The sequence below is a fragment of the Haliotis asinina genome, chromosome 10, assembly GCF_037392515.1.
Source record: "Haliotis asinina isolate JCU_RB_2024 chromosome 10, JCU_Hal_asi_v2, whole genome shotgun sequence".
Lineage (NCBI taxonomy): Eukaryota > Metazoa > Mollusca > Gastropoda > Lepetellida > Haliotidae > Haliotis > Haliotis asinina.
The window spans coordinates 18,893,686-18,908,120 of record NC_090289.1 but is presented as its reverse complement, the minus strand read 5'-3'; the positions used below and the strand labels follow the sequence as shown (position 1 = coordinate 18,908,120).

The following is a 14,435-nucleotide window of genomic DNA, read 5'->3' as shown; positions in this document are numbered from 1 at the left end:
GTATCAGATGACATGATACCTCAAATTTAACATTGAAAAAGGGGATCCATATGATGGAGAATTATCTTCTTCCATGTAGTAAGTAAGTTTGATGGTGACTCAGAGTGTGTTCAAAGTGATATCTGGGGCCTCAATGGAAGGTTCAGTCTTTCAGAGATGCCATTTCAGCGCTGCTTGGAAATGAAACTGTGGGTTAAGAGATCAAACCAACACAGGATCAAGTGATGGGATGATTATACAGGATTGTCCTAATAGTCCCATGGTGATCAGTGGGTTCTTGGCAAGAAATTCAAGAAGAGTTCTGAGTGTGACTCCGGATGGAGAAAAGATGGATGTTTGGAAAAAGGCGGCTGAGCACATATCAAGGGCATGCTATTCTAATACCTTGAAGCAATGGCTAAGGCCAGAAAAAAGTGGTTTTCAATGCAGAGTGAGTTAGAGATACCTTATTAATGGGTTTGGAAGGTGAGTAATAGACTTTATAAAACTGCTGACATATCCCATTTGGTAGACTGACTGACAGTCTGAGGATACCTCTGACAGTCTGAGGATACCTCTGAGGAAAACCCTGTTGATGCGAGGAATAGTGAATGAATAGAAATAGAAGTTGGAGCTACTCTAGATTGTTGTGAAATCTGTGTGATCTCTGTTTTCTGGACTGAGCTGGCCAGAGGAGCCATTGCAGAGGTTGATCCACTTATAGGTTTTGGGCCAGGCTGGAGTCACTTAGTTCAGAGTCATCTGATGATTCCTCATCTTGACCAATACCTGGGAGATAACTGTTTTTGGTGAAAGTGAAGATATTATCACGTTGTCCCAAGAAATCTATTGATGTGATTGATGCCAATGCTTTCATGATGGATGACTTGGTCTTAGTGTCCATCAATTTTCTTTTGTTGTCATTGCCTATATGGACAGCAGACTGAAGATTAAATTCTTTTTCAAAGGTATGTATAGGAACAAACACACAGACACCCAACTGTGCTATAATCTTCTTCGACAAAGAAGATAACTGGAATGATGAGCAAGGAGTTTATTACCCTATTAGTCTTATCTTCTGCCTTTACACTGCAAGAGAGATAATTGGCCAAGACAATGTCCTCAAAGGGAAAAAAACATATTTACTTAACTGTCCACATTGCAATGTGTGGGGATACATGTTGATCATGTTGAGAGTGAATCAAAATTGGAATCACATCATTTACAAATTGAACAGTGTTTATAAAGAAAAAACTAGAAGCTATAATAAAGTAAAGGTTGATAAATTATTACACCTGGAACTTAACTAAGCACTCCTTGAGGTGAGATGAAGTAGATGACCCCTAAATTTGAAAACAATCAGAACAATAATGGTCAAGTTATTGGTTCAACAAACATGTCTTGAGATTGACAGTCAGGATGGAATTCCTTGGTACTCTGAGTTACTTCGTATGCAAACCTAGGTCAGGGCTACAACAAAACTATCTTCAAAACCAAATCGGGACATTTTGAAATAAAACATGAAACTCACACAATGAGCAAGAGAACATGTGAACATTTCATTAACTTAATTGTACTTGATAATGCTTAACAGCTGAAACCATTTGTGAGAAAAAACATACATGATATACCAGCAAGGACATGGTTACCCACACAATATTCTGGGAAGAAGTAACTGGTGATTGTTAATGTTGTCTCATTAACACAAGGTCAAACACATCATCTAACAGAGAGTTCACATATTACATGCTCAGCATATTTTTTCCATTCACTGTGAGGAAAAGCATCGTAGCTGCCTCCTTACCTGATGTAAGTGCAAGGCTTGACATGTGGGAGGAGATGTCCAGAAGATTTGAGGGCATAAACTCTGCAGGAGCTTTGGAGGGATCCGGCTCAGCGGGAACCATGGCTGGCGAGGCATGGAGAGGATTGGAACCAAATACTGCTTGCCACTCTTGGGCAAATTCATCTTCTCCTGTTGATGGAGCATTGAGGATTTCATTGAGAAGGGTCATATCATCTTTCTCAACATCACTTTGCTCTAAATCTTCTGTCAACAAATCTTGGGAGCCTGCAAAAACAAAAAGCAAAATGAATGTCAATAGTGCTTGTGCTAATTTCCAGATTGAAAAAAGGGAAAGTGATTGGTTGGTTCATTTGTTGTTTAATGCCACACCCAGCAATATTCAAGGTATATTGGGTAAGACAGGTGACAGTGGGTTCAAAGAACAAGTCTGCACAAAATAAACCTATTTGTCTTGCTAATGAGTTTATCTTTGGGACTTTGAGCCAGAATGTGGAACAATCCTATTACTAATGTCACTACCTATAATCAGTCTCACACGTGCACCTTGCCCACCTGGCTGTTCTACCAGCAAGAGGGCCCCCTCGTACGAAATAGCGAAAGGTGACAAGAAAATGATCGTTTGTTAAAAAACATTTTTATTTGGGTGTCCCAAATTATGAGACACATCATCAGAGTCGGTCTGTCGATTTCATGTGGCTGTGCAAAATTTGGTTTTGTTACAATTGTTAGATTTTGTGTTACTGGGCAATTCATCGGTCTCAAATGGAATCAAACGGACTGTAACACGGATTACAACTTAACGACACCAAGTGATTTTGACAGAATTGTCTATGAAAACAAGGGTTGTAACTCGAAAACTAGGCAAAGCAGGAGACAAAAGTAAATGATAGTAGATTGTGAGAACATGTAGCTTTCATTTTTCACAACAGCTGTTGCGATTTCAGGTTGGTACAAACCTGTAAATGAAACAGTTTACCCCCTGAAATGTAGATGAATTCTGTATAGACCCTCATATCTAGACCTACTATTACGTCATGGAGACGCGCCGCTCTGATTGGTTGAAATTTAGTTTGCGTCTGAGCACTGTTTTCAAAAAGGTCAATTTAAGGTAATTAAAGATTCAAATGAGCAGTTTTAATGACGGGGTTTCATTTATAACGCTGTCAATGAGTGATGTATGCAGTTGCACCCCCTAGAGTATATGTGGTCATTAAGTGGCTCTGGTGGACACCCTGATCAGATTGCTTAAGGTGTTGTGTTTGGAAAAACTCACCAAAACACACAGGCGTCAATCATAATATCTTGATTCTTTGTACAGGTCCAGACAGTGAAAATCATAGAGCTGTCATAGAACATTTGAGTCTAGGGAAGTCATGAAAGTACACAGAGGTAGTGAAAAGAATGCAGTGGTTTATTTCAACATTGTCGTTATGGCCCCCCAGTAGATGTCGTTATGAGGTAGTGTTTATACGTGTTATACCTTTCACCTGTTATCATGATGTAAATTTGATACAACAATACAACTGAGAATCAATATGACCAAGCTGACTGCCGAATTAGTTCTGCCTTGTCACTTTGAAGACTGCATATTAGCAGTATGTTAATATTGTTGGTTGTCCCTAGTGATAGGTTGGAGTGCAGCAGTGTTTTCTTGCTGGTTGCCAACAACTGTCTACTTATCTGCCACCACTAAAGGCCATTGCTTATCTTGACCTCAACTAATACATTGAAGTCAACAGTGAAATCAACTTACTTGTCACTTGCCGTGTAACAAACATTTTCACAATAGTTTCCAGCCCCTAACTGCTTCTCTCAGGAGGCAAATAAATCTGCACCAAAATCCCAATGTCAACATTCATTGTTGATTGTGTTTTCAGCAAGTGACTTGTCTGCTGATCACAGAAATGCTTGAATACTGCTGACTTGCACCAAATAACCCACTTTTTCAGTGGGCATAATCTGTTGGTTTCTCATTACTACTGACAGCTCAAAAAGGAACTTTAAGTACATTCATTTGAATCACAAAACATATTTTCCAAGATCTAAATACTTCGTTCTTGTACCTTAAATATTTGCAAAAACTACTGAAAGAGAATTAAAAGAGCATAGTTATTACGCAAACGTTATTACATCAAAATGTATGATATTACTGTGAAAATGGACTGACTAAAAGAGTATGTTTTGTTGCCGCTTGTAGATTATTCCAGCAATATCGCAGTGGGGGACGCCAGAAATGGGCTTCACACATTCTACCCATGAGGGAATTGACCCCGGCCTTTGGCATGGCGGGCAAATGCTTTAACCACTAGGCTACCCCACTACCTGACAGATAAATGAACCTATGTGTTCAGTTATAATACAAACTAAATAGATTTACTAATATATCAAATGTATATGTGGCTGGATCAGATGTCTCAGGGAGTTTTTGCCCTTTAACTTTAGCAGAATTATATATTCAGTTAAGTATATTTTAAAAGTTCTATACACATGTACTTAACATTTCAACTTTCCAACATGTCTATTTCTGCTACTGCACTGTCACACAAGGCACATGATTGCCACTTAGTTTAAGTCTCTTTGTCATTAATTTTTTACCTAACTGTCTCCAGTTGAAAGGTTTTACTTTTACAACAGTTCATATTATGTTTGATATTACTGTCAGCTTGTCATAAATAACTTGTGGACATTGTGCGAATCCCATCTGGATTTCATCATTCACCCTGGCCTTTTGTATTCACCTCTAAAGCTGAGCCTCTTTTGATGAAGTACAATATGTCCAAATTTATATGATTTGTACAGATAGTATATTTATGTTTTTGATAACTTGGCTGGTGTGACAGATAAATATTGGAAAGTTCATGGTAACTAGTTGTGTTACGGTATGTTAATGCACAGTACAATACTTTATGAGCATAATTATTTACTTAAGGTAAATAATAAAAAAAAAATGTACCAATAAGCATCATGTTAAAGCATGATATATCATTATTAAACTCTTACTCATCAAGCTATATAAATCTGATGTATGAAGATGTAACACATTGAAGGTAAGAATGTGAAAAACATAGGATGCAGGATTCAATGTTATGTGTGTGTATGTAATGTAGGAATGTTTGGATGAAGCAGGGCTTAAGCACCATGTAGTTAAGAAATGTTCATGATTTCTAAGCAATAACTAAACATATCAGTTAATACTAATACAGCTGTCATTCGAGTGGTCTGCACAGTATGTACATATGTTCATTGACTGCTCAAGTATATCACTAGTGCAGGGATTGGGGTTTGGAATGTAGAACCTTGGTCCACACCCTTGGTGGCTGTAATATATATACTATAGACAAGATAATATATGCATCATGCCTCGATTGTTAATCCATACGATCATGTGTATGATATGTACATACATACTGAAGAAAAACTGGAAACTTGTCAATAATAGTCTCTATATATTTATAGTTTGTCTAATGAATGTTTCCCTGACAACGAATGACCCTGTTGCTAATGCACAAACATAACTGGGTATGTAAGAGCTGAATCACTGATTAAGGGAAAGTGTGCAGTGCATGTTGCTATTTTGGGTTCAGTTTATCAATCATGCAAGGAAATTGACTAAAATCCTTACTCTGAATTGTAATGGACTCACTTTTGTTCGCACCCCTGACAAACTCAAGTGGACCTTTCTTACACTTTTGCAAGACAAATATTGCCACTTATCTCCAACAGGACCAGCTACCCAGCAACTTGAGCTAGAATATACTACACACAGTCAAAACTAGCTAGCTTAGTGCTTGGCGACAGACTTGACAGAGTGATAGAGGAGCTGGTAATACAGGTGTGTGCAGTTACTCACTTTCACCTTCCAGTAAAATTTATAATTGTTATTATTTTCTTTATGTTTGTAGCATCAAGTACTTATAAACTTACATAACTGTATATGTCTCATAGATCATAAATAGCTGATTTGTTAAGAGTGTTAAACATTTAGTCATGTTTCAGAATACCAGATCTGATATAGTTACAAGCTAACACTGACTTGTCTCATCATATCAATAACAGAAACGCAATGCTTTATTTGGCATACATTTTACACAACACATATGAACCCATGATGCTATGCTGGTTTATATATAAAGTAAATTGTATAACATTTGTATACCATAAATCAGGAGTATCCCCAAACCCTGCATTTCTTGTGTGCCCCATACCGTTATCACTACTGACATGTATCACAAACCACATTGACTTCAACAATTAGGCTACAAATATGATGTTTATGCCAAGGAATGACATCCACTGACAAGTAGTGGACAGTAAGCAAATTCAGCACCTAATTGCCCAATGTTTTTCAGTTATATGATTGTGTCGTTAAGCTAAAATATGTAGAAAAATTACTGTTTGCACATGTACTATTTAGTGATAATTTATTTTCAAGTTTACTTTTTGGGCATTCACATTAGGGTTTTGAGTACCTCCTCCTGCCTCCAACATTACATTCTATGGGCAATTAATGCCCCAACCAATGCCTGCCTCCCTTACAATACATTCCATGGAGAATTTATGCAACAACCAATACCTGCCTCCCTTACAATACACTCCATGGAGAACTCATGCACCAACCAATTCCCGCCTCTCTTACAATAAATTCCAGAGAGAATGTATGCCCTAACCATCATGCCCACCTCCCTCACAATACATTCCATGGAGAACGTATGTCCCAACCAATTCATGTTGCCCCTAATTCCATGGTACGTCCCTTGGTAGATCTCAAAGTACAGTCAATGGAATCTGCCTGGTCATGTTAGGGAACTTGATGAGTTTGTAGAAGTCCCAGCGAAATGTTGGTGTATCATGCCCTATGCAACCATAAGGATAGTACATTTGACATCTCTTTGACGAAGTGGTACTTGGCTTCCCCAGTTTCCCTTTGTCTCCCAATGCAGCCTGGTTGACAGTTAGTGGCCCATAATTTTGCGATGGAAGAGTGAAGAGTTCTATATGGTAGAGATGTGGAATGCATAAGAAAAGCAAGATTTATGTGTGTCAACTTCTTTATTGTGAATAACACACGTTTCGAAATACATGCTTGCTCCTTCATCAGCATACATTCGAAAACACTGTAATATTCAAAATAAGGACGCTGGCATGCATAAATCTTGCTTTTCTCATGCTTCATATACTATTCCAGTGGTAGGCGTTCTTCAAATGGAGGTCTGTACAGTATGTATGGCCAGCAAACATCTCGAAACAAATGTAGCTGTGAAGAATATGGTCTGTTGCCTCTACAATCCAACTCAGAAGTAGGGATTAAATAATACAGAAGAGACACTCTGGTCTGTGACTGGCTTGGTTGTATGTCATATCCCACATAAGTTGGATCAGTTCATTATGACCTGCTACTGGATCCCCAAAAGTTGCTGCTTTTCTGTAAGATTCAAAGCTCAAATATTTGGAACTGGACCTGAAGCAATAGAAGTTCTGTATTTGTCAGACTTGTAATGGCTTATTTTCTGCAAGCAGAATAATCAGGGGATCGTTTGAAGAATGAACAAAATTAATCAGGCCATACAGAATCTTGACCTACATTTTTCTCTCAGTTTAACAACCTCAAAGTGGTCTTTGTCACTAAATATGTTGGAAGAAGACTCAAAGATTATCATAATACAAGCAAAATTGAAAAAAAAACAGTTTTCCAGTACAGAATTCTAAGCTTCAGGCTTTTCACGTGACTCGAAAGACAAGGTCGTCAGGGTTTACTGATAACATACCAACACCTGGACCTCCCTAACAGGTTCACTCTATGCTACCTGAAAAGGTCATTTGGTAAGCTATCAAGAAACAGTGAAGCTTAGATAAGTGTGTACACAGTAACAATCTTGCCATTTGCACTTACACAATCACAATGGATTAGTTCATATTTGAAAATAAAATAAAATGTTCATGACATTAAATGTAAACTGCCTAACTGTTTAAGCATTCCTACCTTGAAAAACTCAAAGCATATGAGATGGCATCTCAAGCTTTCCTGGCTACAGAAGTGTGAAAAAATCTTTGGATTAACTGCAATATGTCTTTATATTTGGCTCAATAGTCCAGATTGTTTGGTGCAGAATAGGTATCGATACAAACCTTTTCTTTCAACTGCCATGGACAAAGAGTGGAGTGGTGTCATTATTGCCTTAAACTCATGTTTGAACATGTGTAAAGCATTTTCAGGACAAGCTGGACAACTCCTGGCTTATTACAAAAGCACCCATCCTCACATAAAGGTGTATCATCTAGGAAATGAGATGTACTTGTATGGTCAGAGAAATGGGTTGCACGTTGCAGTAACCAGATAGCTTACAGTATTGACAGATCACTGATACCATGAACCTGGAAATGGGACTCATATATCACACACATCTCTCCTTTCAGGTCTTTGGTAATGCTGATGTTATGAACATGTTTTTTCAAATCTCTTTTGATCAAAAGCTAAATATTTTCTGCAATGTTCATATCTGGAAACCATATCATATCTGAGCAACTAAATGTGGTAGTCAAGTTTATCTTCTATTATTGACCAAGCACAGTGAACTGAGAGCACTGTCATTTTGAAAGGTGAAAGAATTGTCAGGAACATATGGAAAGGAACATGTTTTCCTTCAACACTGTTTAATATTTTTGGGCATTTACCACCAATTACAGGAATGTCAATGTCTACACGGAATCAAACATTATGCATTCCTAAAGCATAATACTAAGATGTTTTGAGACATGAATACAGTTGTCAATCCAGTTTTTATCATCGCTTAACACTACTTTGTGCAGGGATCCAATCATTGATATTTACATTTTCTAAAAGACCACCAGAAGACATCAGCAGAGTACATGGCAGGCAATACTTGATGATGAAATTACGTTTGTGGGTCTATTGTCATATCAGGACATTTCCAAGTTCAAAGTTAACTTGAAGAACTGAATATGATATTACCTTGTCAAGCCTACAATGTCTCAATTGTCCATGAACTTGTGGAAAGATGCTATAGTCTGCTAAGAACTGCCTCTGTGTTAAACTTCTAGAAAAGACATCTCTGGATGTGCAGACATTGTATCAAAATGACACTGTACCCAAATCCTTGGGGACATTGGTTCCCAATAAAACGTTCAAACCTTTCATTAATAACTATGACTGAAAATGTGCAAATATATGAACTCATGGAAGTATAGTTACCAAACACTGTCATAAAAAGTAACATAACATAACATATTTATTATTCCTCACCTCTGACAGTGATATGGACATATTTTCTTTTTGACTGATCATTGTTTCTTATCTTAATGTTTTTAAGATGGCACACTCCAAGGCAGTGGGTGGACACCAAACTTTGGCAGAATTGGTTCAGAGTGACTTCCTGCATTGTGACGTCTGCCAGCATCAGTATCATCAGCCTGTGCTCCTGCCATGTCTCCATAGTTTCTGTGTCTCATGTGTGTCTCATCTTGCAGCAGACTCAAGGAGGAATGCTAACTCATTGCTACAACTCACCTGCCCGACATGTAAGTCAACAGTCACACTGTCAGACATCAGTATCAACCAACCCAACATGTTCTTACTGAACTTGTGCCAGCTGTGGAAGCTGAAGGCAGCAAACTCACCTTTGTGTGAGTACTGTGCATTCAATGGGGAAAATATAAGTGCTTCAACACTGTGTCTAGATTGTCAAGATAACATGTGCACTCCATGCACACAGGCCCATCAACGTACACGAGTTACACGGGATCATAAACTTGCTCTTCATGAGCAGATTAGAAAGGGTTTATATGATCATGATATACGAAACCATCAGCACATTATGTGTTCTGTTCATAAAGAAAGTCATCAGAACATGATGTGTGAAAGCTGCATAAAGCTAATCTGCCAGGATTGTGCCCTGGAGGGTCATGTTGATCACAATGTATCTTCAGTGGAAGCTGTACTACCCAAGTACAAAAAGCAGTTGATGAGTTTTACACAAGGACTGAAGACCCAAATAACAACAATACAGGACTATGTTACCTTCCTGGATACACATGAGGCAGATATACACAAGAAGAAGAAGGAAACTAGTGAACTGATCACAAACCAAGCAAATCTCTTACATAAACTAATTGATCAACAAAGACAGCAACTGTTAGACAAACTGAATGTGGCATGCCAGGAAGAGGTGAAAAAACTGCAAGCAAAATGCAAAGATCTCAAAGTTGCAGAAATATCAATACAACAAAATACAATCTTTCTTGATTTCCTTCAAAGATTTGGGACACCAGATGAAACTATTCTGTTGTACAAGCCAGTTGCTGAAAGGCTCAACCAACTGAGACACATGAAGCCTGATCGTTTGAGTCACAGGCTCATGACTCAATTCACATTAGGGTCATCAACAGAGATGAATGTGCAAATAATGTTTGGCCATCTCAATATCAGCAGAGTTCCATTTGATCAAGAGAATTCCCAACAGCCACACCTGGTAGTTTCCAGATTAATGCCCCATATCCTACCAACCCCTCAACTAATGGCTGTGTTTGATGTTAAAGTTGATACTGACTCAGTTGATGCTTGGCCGACTGGCTTAAGTGTGACTCAAGAGGGGTTTGTTATTGTGGACAGGGACAACAAAAAAGTGAAAATATTTGACAAAGACGGCAAGCTCAAAAGACAATTCTCAGGCAAAGGTGATCATGAACTTAGTAGCCCATTTGATGTCACAATACTTCCAAACAGCAACATTGCTGTAACTGACTACAAGGACGAAGATGTCAAGATATATGACCAATCAGGAAACTGTGTGGTCGCAATCACTGGTCACTGTCGGCATCCTCGAGGCATAACCACAAACAGGAATGGACAAATCATTGTGGTTGACTGTCATTTACATCAAATAATGACTTTTCATCAATCAAGTGGGGAACTTCTGTCAACAATTAAGGCTGTGGATAACAACGGTGGTCAGCTTTTGATAGACCCATACTACATCACAGTAACTGACTCTGGTAACATGGTGATAACTGATCAAGCTACTCCTAACCTGAAAATACTGAATTCCAAGGGAGAAATACTGTCTCAGTATGGAACATACGGCACACACCAGAACCAAATATTGCAGCCATATGGTGTTTGCATTGACAGCAATGGATACATCTTTCTTGCTGACCACCAAAACAGCAGAATACATCTCTTGTTGCCTGATGGTAGATTCTTGAAATTTTTCCTCACCAAACAAGACAAACTCTGGCATCCAGTGGCCATAGATTGTGACAGTAATGGTCACCTTGTTGTAGCAGAAGCTCTTGGAAAAATCAAAATATTCAAATACATTTGATCACAATGTTAGGATGTAAATTAAGTCCACAAGACCTTGCAACAATCTTAATATTTTCTGGAATGTCACATTACATGAGGAAGTTTCCAGAAGTGTACAAAGACACAAACTGAAAGAAATAGCAATCAACAGATGAGATGTGTTACAGAAGGCATGGCTGGATTTAAGGAAATGATTATAACCTTGCTGCACAAAAACAATAATTGGTTGCACCTGCTGTTCTATATACCAGCAAACCAGTTATTGATGTGGCTATTCAATAATAATAATAATAATAATAATAATAAGAGTACTTATATGGCGCCTCATCCGCATCACTAAGGGACATGCTCTAAGAGCATACACTGAACATCATTATTATTACCCCATATAACCCAAGCTGCCTGTTAGGAGCTAGAAGGTTATAGTCACATGACTTTATCTCACTGGGTACCCATTTTCTGCTGGGTGGACAGAGGCAATTCTTGAACAAACTCACTTGCCTAAGGTGAGACCACATGTTTCACATGTGCTTCGTTGTGGGGCAGGACCGACGTCCTAGAAACTCTCAGGAGTCAAACTGCCAAACACGGCCACCCATCCAAGGACTGTCCGAGCTCATTGGTGCTTAACTTCAACTGATTTCGTGACCTGAGCACTACACACAGGACCACTCGCCACCACGATCTTACTCCATAACATTTCATGACATGAACCCTAACAGTCACTATCTGCCCAGTCATCAGAATTACTGCTCCAAGGTAGTTCATCATACTGTTTTCAAGGTAAACTCTGTGTTATTCCAACAGCAAAATATTAACATGAACTGGGTGCAAGTTGGTTTGAATATGAGATTAGTATGGCAGGTTCAGCTTAAATCGAACCCAGAAAGGCCAAAGGTCAGGTGAGCAAATTTGGATGGGTGATAACAATAAACAAGACTTTCAAAGTGACTGTTGATGTGGACATACTTAAAGGGGCACTGATGCGGAGTGAATAATGTTTCTCACCAACAGTTTAATTACGAAACCAAGCTGCAAATTGGTCAGCACCCACTCCCTCAACTATGACGGACAAAGGGACTGGGCTCCTGACCACATTAGCAGAATTTCTTCACCCTAAACAGTCAGGAGGCCGGATGCCCATTATATGCCATTATTTAAAAATATCCATGGTATTTATTGTCTGATTGTAACAAAATATCCCAGCAGTGTATTTTTTTTTTTTCTGATGTCTGGATGGTATAGTGACTGATCCAGTTTGATCCTATTTCTGTGTTTTCAACCTCGATATTTAATCATGTCATGTAAAAATATGATGTCTACAGGCACGTAGCAAGCCATTTGTCTCATTAAAGTTCAAAAGATTGCAAAGCTTTATATTGAGATAGTTTTGAGGGTTGGCCGGGCTGTCATAGCAAAAATCATACGTAAATCTTGGTAGCTATAGTAGCTACCCTGGTTTATTATCTGTGATAATAAAAACATAGAGGTGATTTATTTGAATTCGTAAACTAAAAACAACGTTGCCATTGGTAGAGAAATCTGAAAATTTTCGGACATAAAGGAACCGAACTGATTACACCTATTTACCCAAGTACACAGCAAATGCCTATATGTGTTTCTTATGTTCCGTTGGCATCTTCAAAACAGTTTCGGCCCATCAGTGTTTTCATGCTGCATGCGACACAGGAATTACATCTTCCTTGCTGTAACTCGCATTTGAGGGTATATACCTACATGTGTTATTTGTCATCATTCACTTGATGGTCGGTTTATTAATTTATAACAGGTTTAATTAATGGTGACACCACTCAGATAACTCGACAAAGGTTTGCCAAAGGAGTAAATACTCAACAACATTAATTAAGATCCGATGTGGCAAATGTATTACATGTTATGTAATATGTGCATGTACTGGTTTATCAGGTGAGTTACAAAAACAAACATCGATCAAAGGATTAACCGATAACTCACTGATTGATTAATTACTTTTATCTTCTACTGCAGATTTGTCAAAAGGCAGTGTGTGTAGATGTACTAGTCTATACTGACTACACCCTGTCATAAAGTGTGAGTGTAAAAACAACATCCTCCCTTAAAAGAATTAACCACCCTTGCATTGATTGATTGATTGCTCATTATTGGTTAACTAAATTACTTAGAATGGTGGACATCATACAATTAGTTTCCAGGTGTGCTATCGTGAGTGACCATTGAGAGGTTTATCTGGTTTTCACCAATGTGAAAAACCTGACATAATGTGTCACTTTTTGGCAAATTGGACTGTTGTAAGACACACGACATAGAGCAGGATTATTTACCAGGTGCAGATGAATGGAATATCTTTCTTTCATGTGGATATTGATGGATACATTCCTGAACAGGGTAGTAGCCTGACATTGTTGCTATAACATTAGTCTGGTTTAAGTTCATTATCTGCATTTTGTTTTTGAGGTTTCATTTGTTTTCATTAATACATTTGTAATGAAGTGAAAATGGCTTCACTTCAGTTGATCTGTCTATAATTAAACTCTCAATTGCGCATACGGGTAATTCTGGGATATCATCCGGGCACTCAAGGGAGAAAAACAATAACAAAAGTTTAAACCAGTCCACGGAAATTGCTCCGCATCAGTGCCCCTTTAACATTAAACCTCTAAAACATATTCAAGTGTCACCATTGTAAAGAAAGGTATCTGCAGTTTTCACTTCACTGGTCTCATGGTTTGTGTCACTTCTAGTTCGAACAAAAAAAAAAAAAAAATAGCTAGCTATTATTTTCTCCTAAACATCTTTACTGTTATGAACTTTGCAGTAAATAAGTTTCATTATTCTAAAGTTAGTGCAAAAGACACTGACAGAGCCCATTCGTCAAATACAATCATCAAGACAGAAAATTCTTTGGCTCTAGCTGATATATTTTTCATAGGTAATATTTATCTGTTAGTGATAAAGTTGTAACTTTTTCTTTAGCTATGAAAATTATACATTTACAGTGATGATTACAGTTGTCCCAAAATATTGAAATCTTTCACCAACAATGAATATTGGAGTATTATCATCAATGATAATAATTCTTAGCACACTACCTCTAACACTTGATTGCCTTATTTCCTGAAACTTTTTTTTTTATCCACAGGTTTAATTTGAATACAATTTTCATCTAGTGTTGTTTTTCTAGTGGCCTTCCCTAGTGCTATCCACTGTACCTATCGTCCCCTGATGTGTGTGTGGAACTTCATAATTTTTCCTAGGATACATGAGAAAGGTTCTCTGGGATTGTCGTAGGGGGATGGGTTTCAGAGTTACCTCAAGTTTCAGTTAACAACA

At 38.0% G+C, this 14,435-nt stretch overlaps 2 protein-coding genes across 4 annotated transcripts in view; one reads left to right on the top strand and one right to left on the bottom strand.

The window, feature by feature from the left end:
- LOC137299183 (islet cell autoantigen 1-like) overlaps window positions 1-14,435 on the bottom strand; it is a 129,407-nt gene that overhangs the window by 40,051 nt on the left and 74,921 nt on the right. For all 3 annotated transcript variants that reach the window (XM_067831754.1, XM_067831755.1, XM_067831756.1), the window contains one exon: window positions 1,784-2,050. In XM_067831754.1, the coding sequence (XP_067687855.1) occupies window positions 1,784-2,050 (267 nt within the window). The remainder of the gene's footprint in view (window positions 1-1,783; window positions 2,051-14,435) is intronic.
- Window positions 5,589-13,869, top strand: LOC137299182 (tripartite motif-containing protein 2-like). Its single transcript, XM_067831753.1, has 2 exons — window positions 5,589-5,618; window positions 9,115-13,869. Exon 2 carries the CDS (start codon window positions 9,115-9,117, stop codon window positions 11,122-11,124), a length of 2,010 nt encoding a protein of 669 aa, XP_067687854.1. The 5' UTR covers window positions 5,589-5,618; the 3' UTR covers window positions 11,125-13,869.

Coding starts and splice junctions, on each gene's coding strand:
- LOC137299182 (XM_067831753.1), top strand. CDS start 9,115: ATGGCACACTCCAAGGCAGTGGGTGGACACCAAACTTTGGCAGAATTG.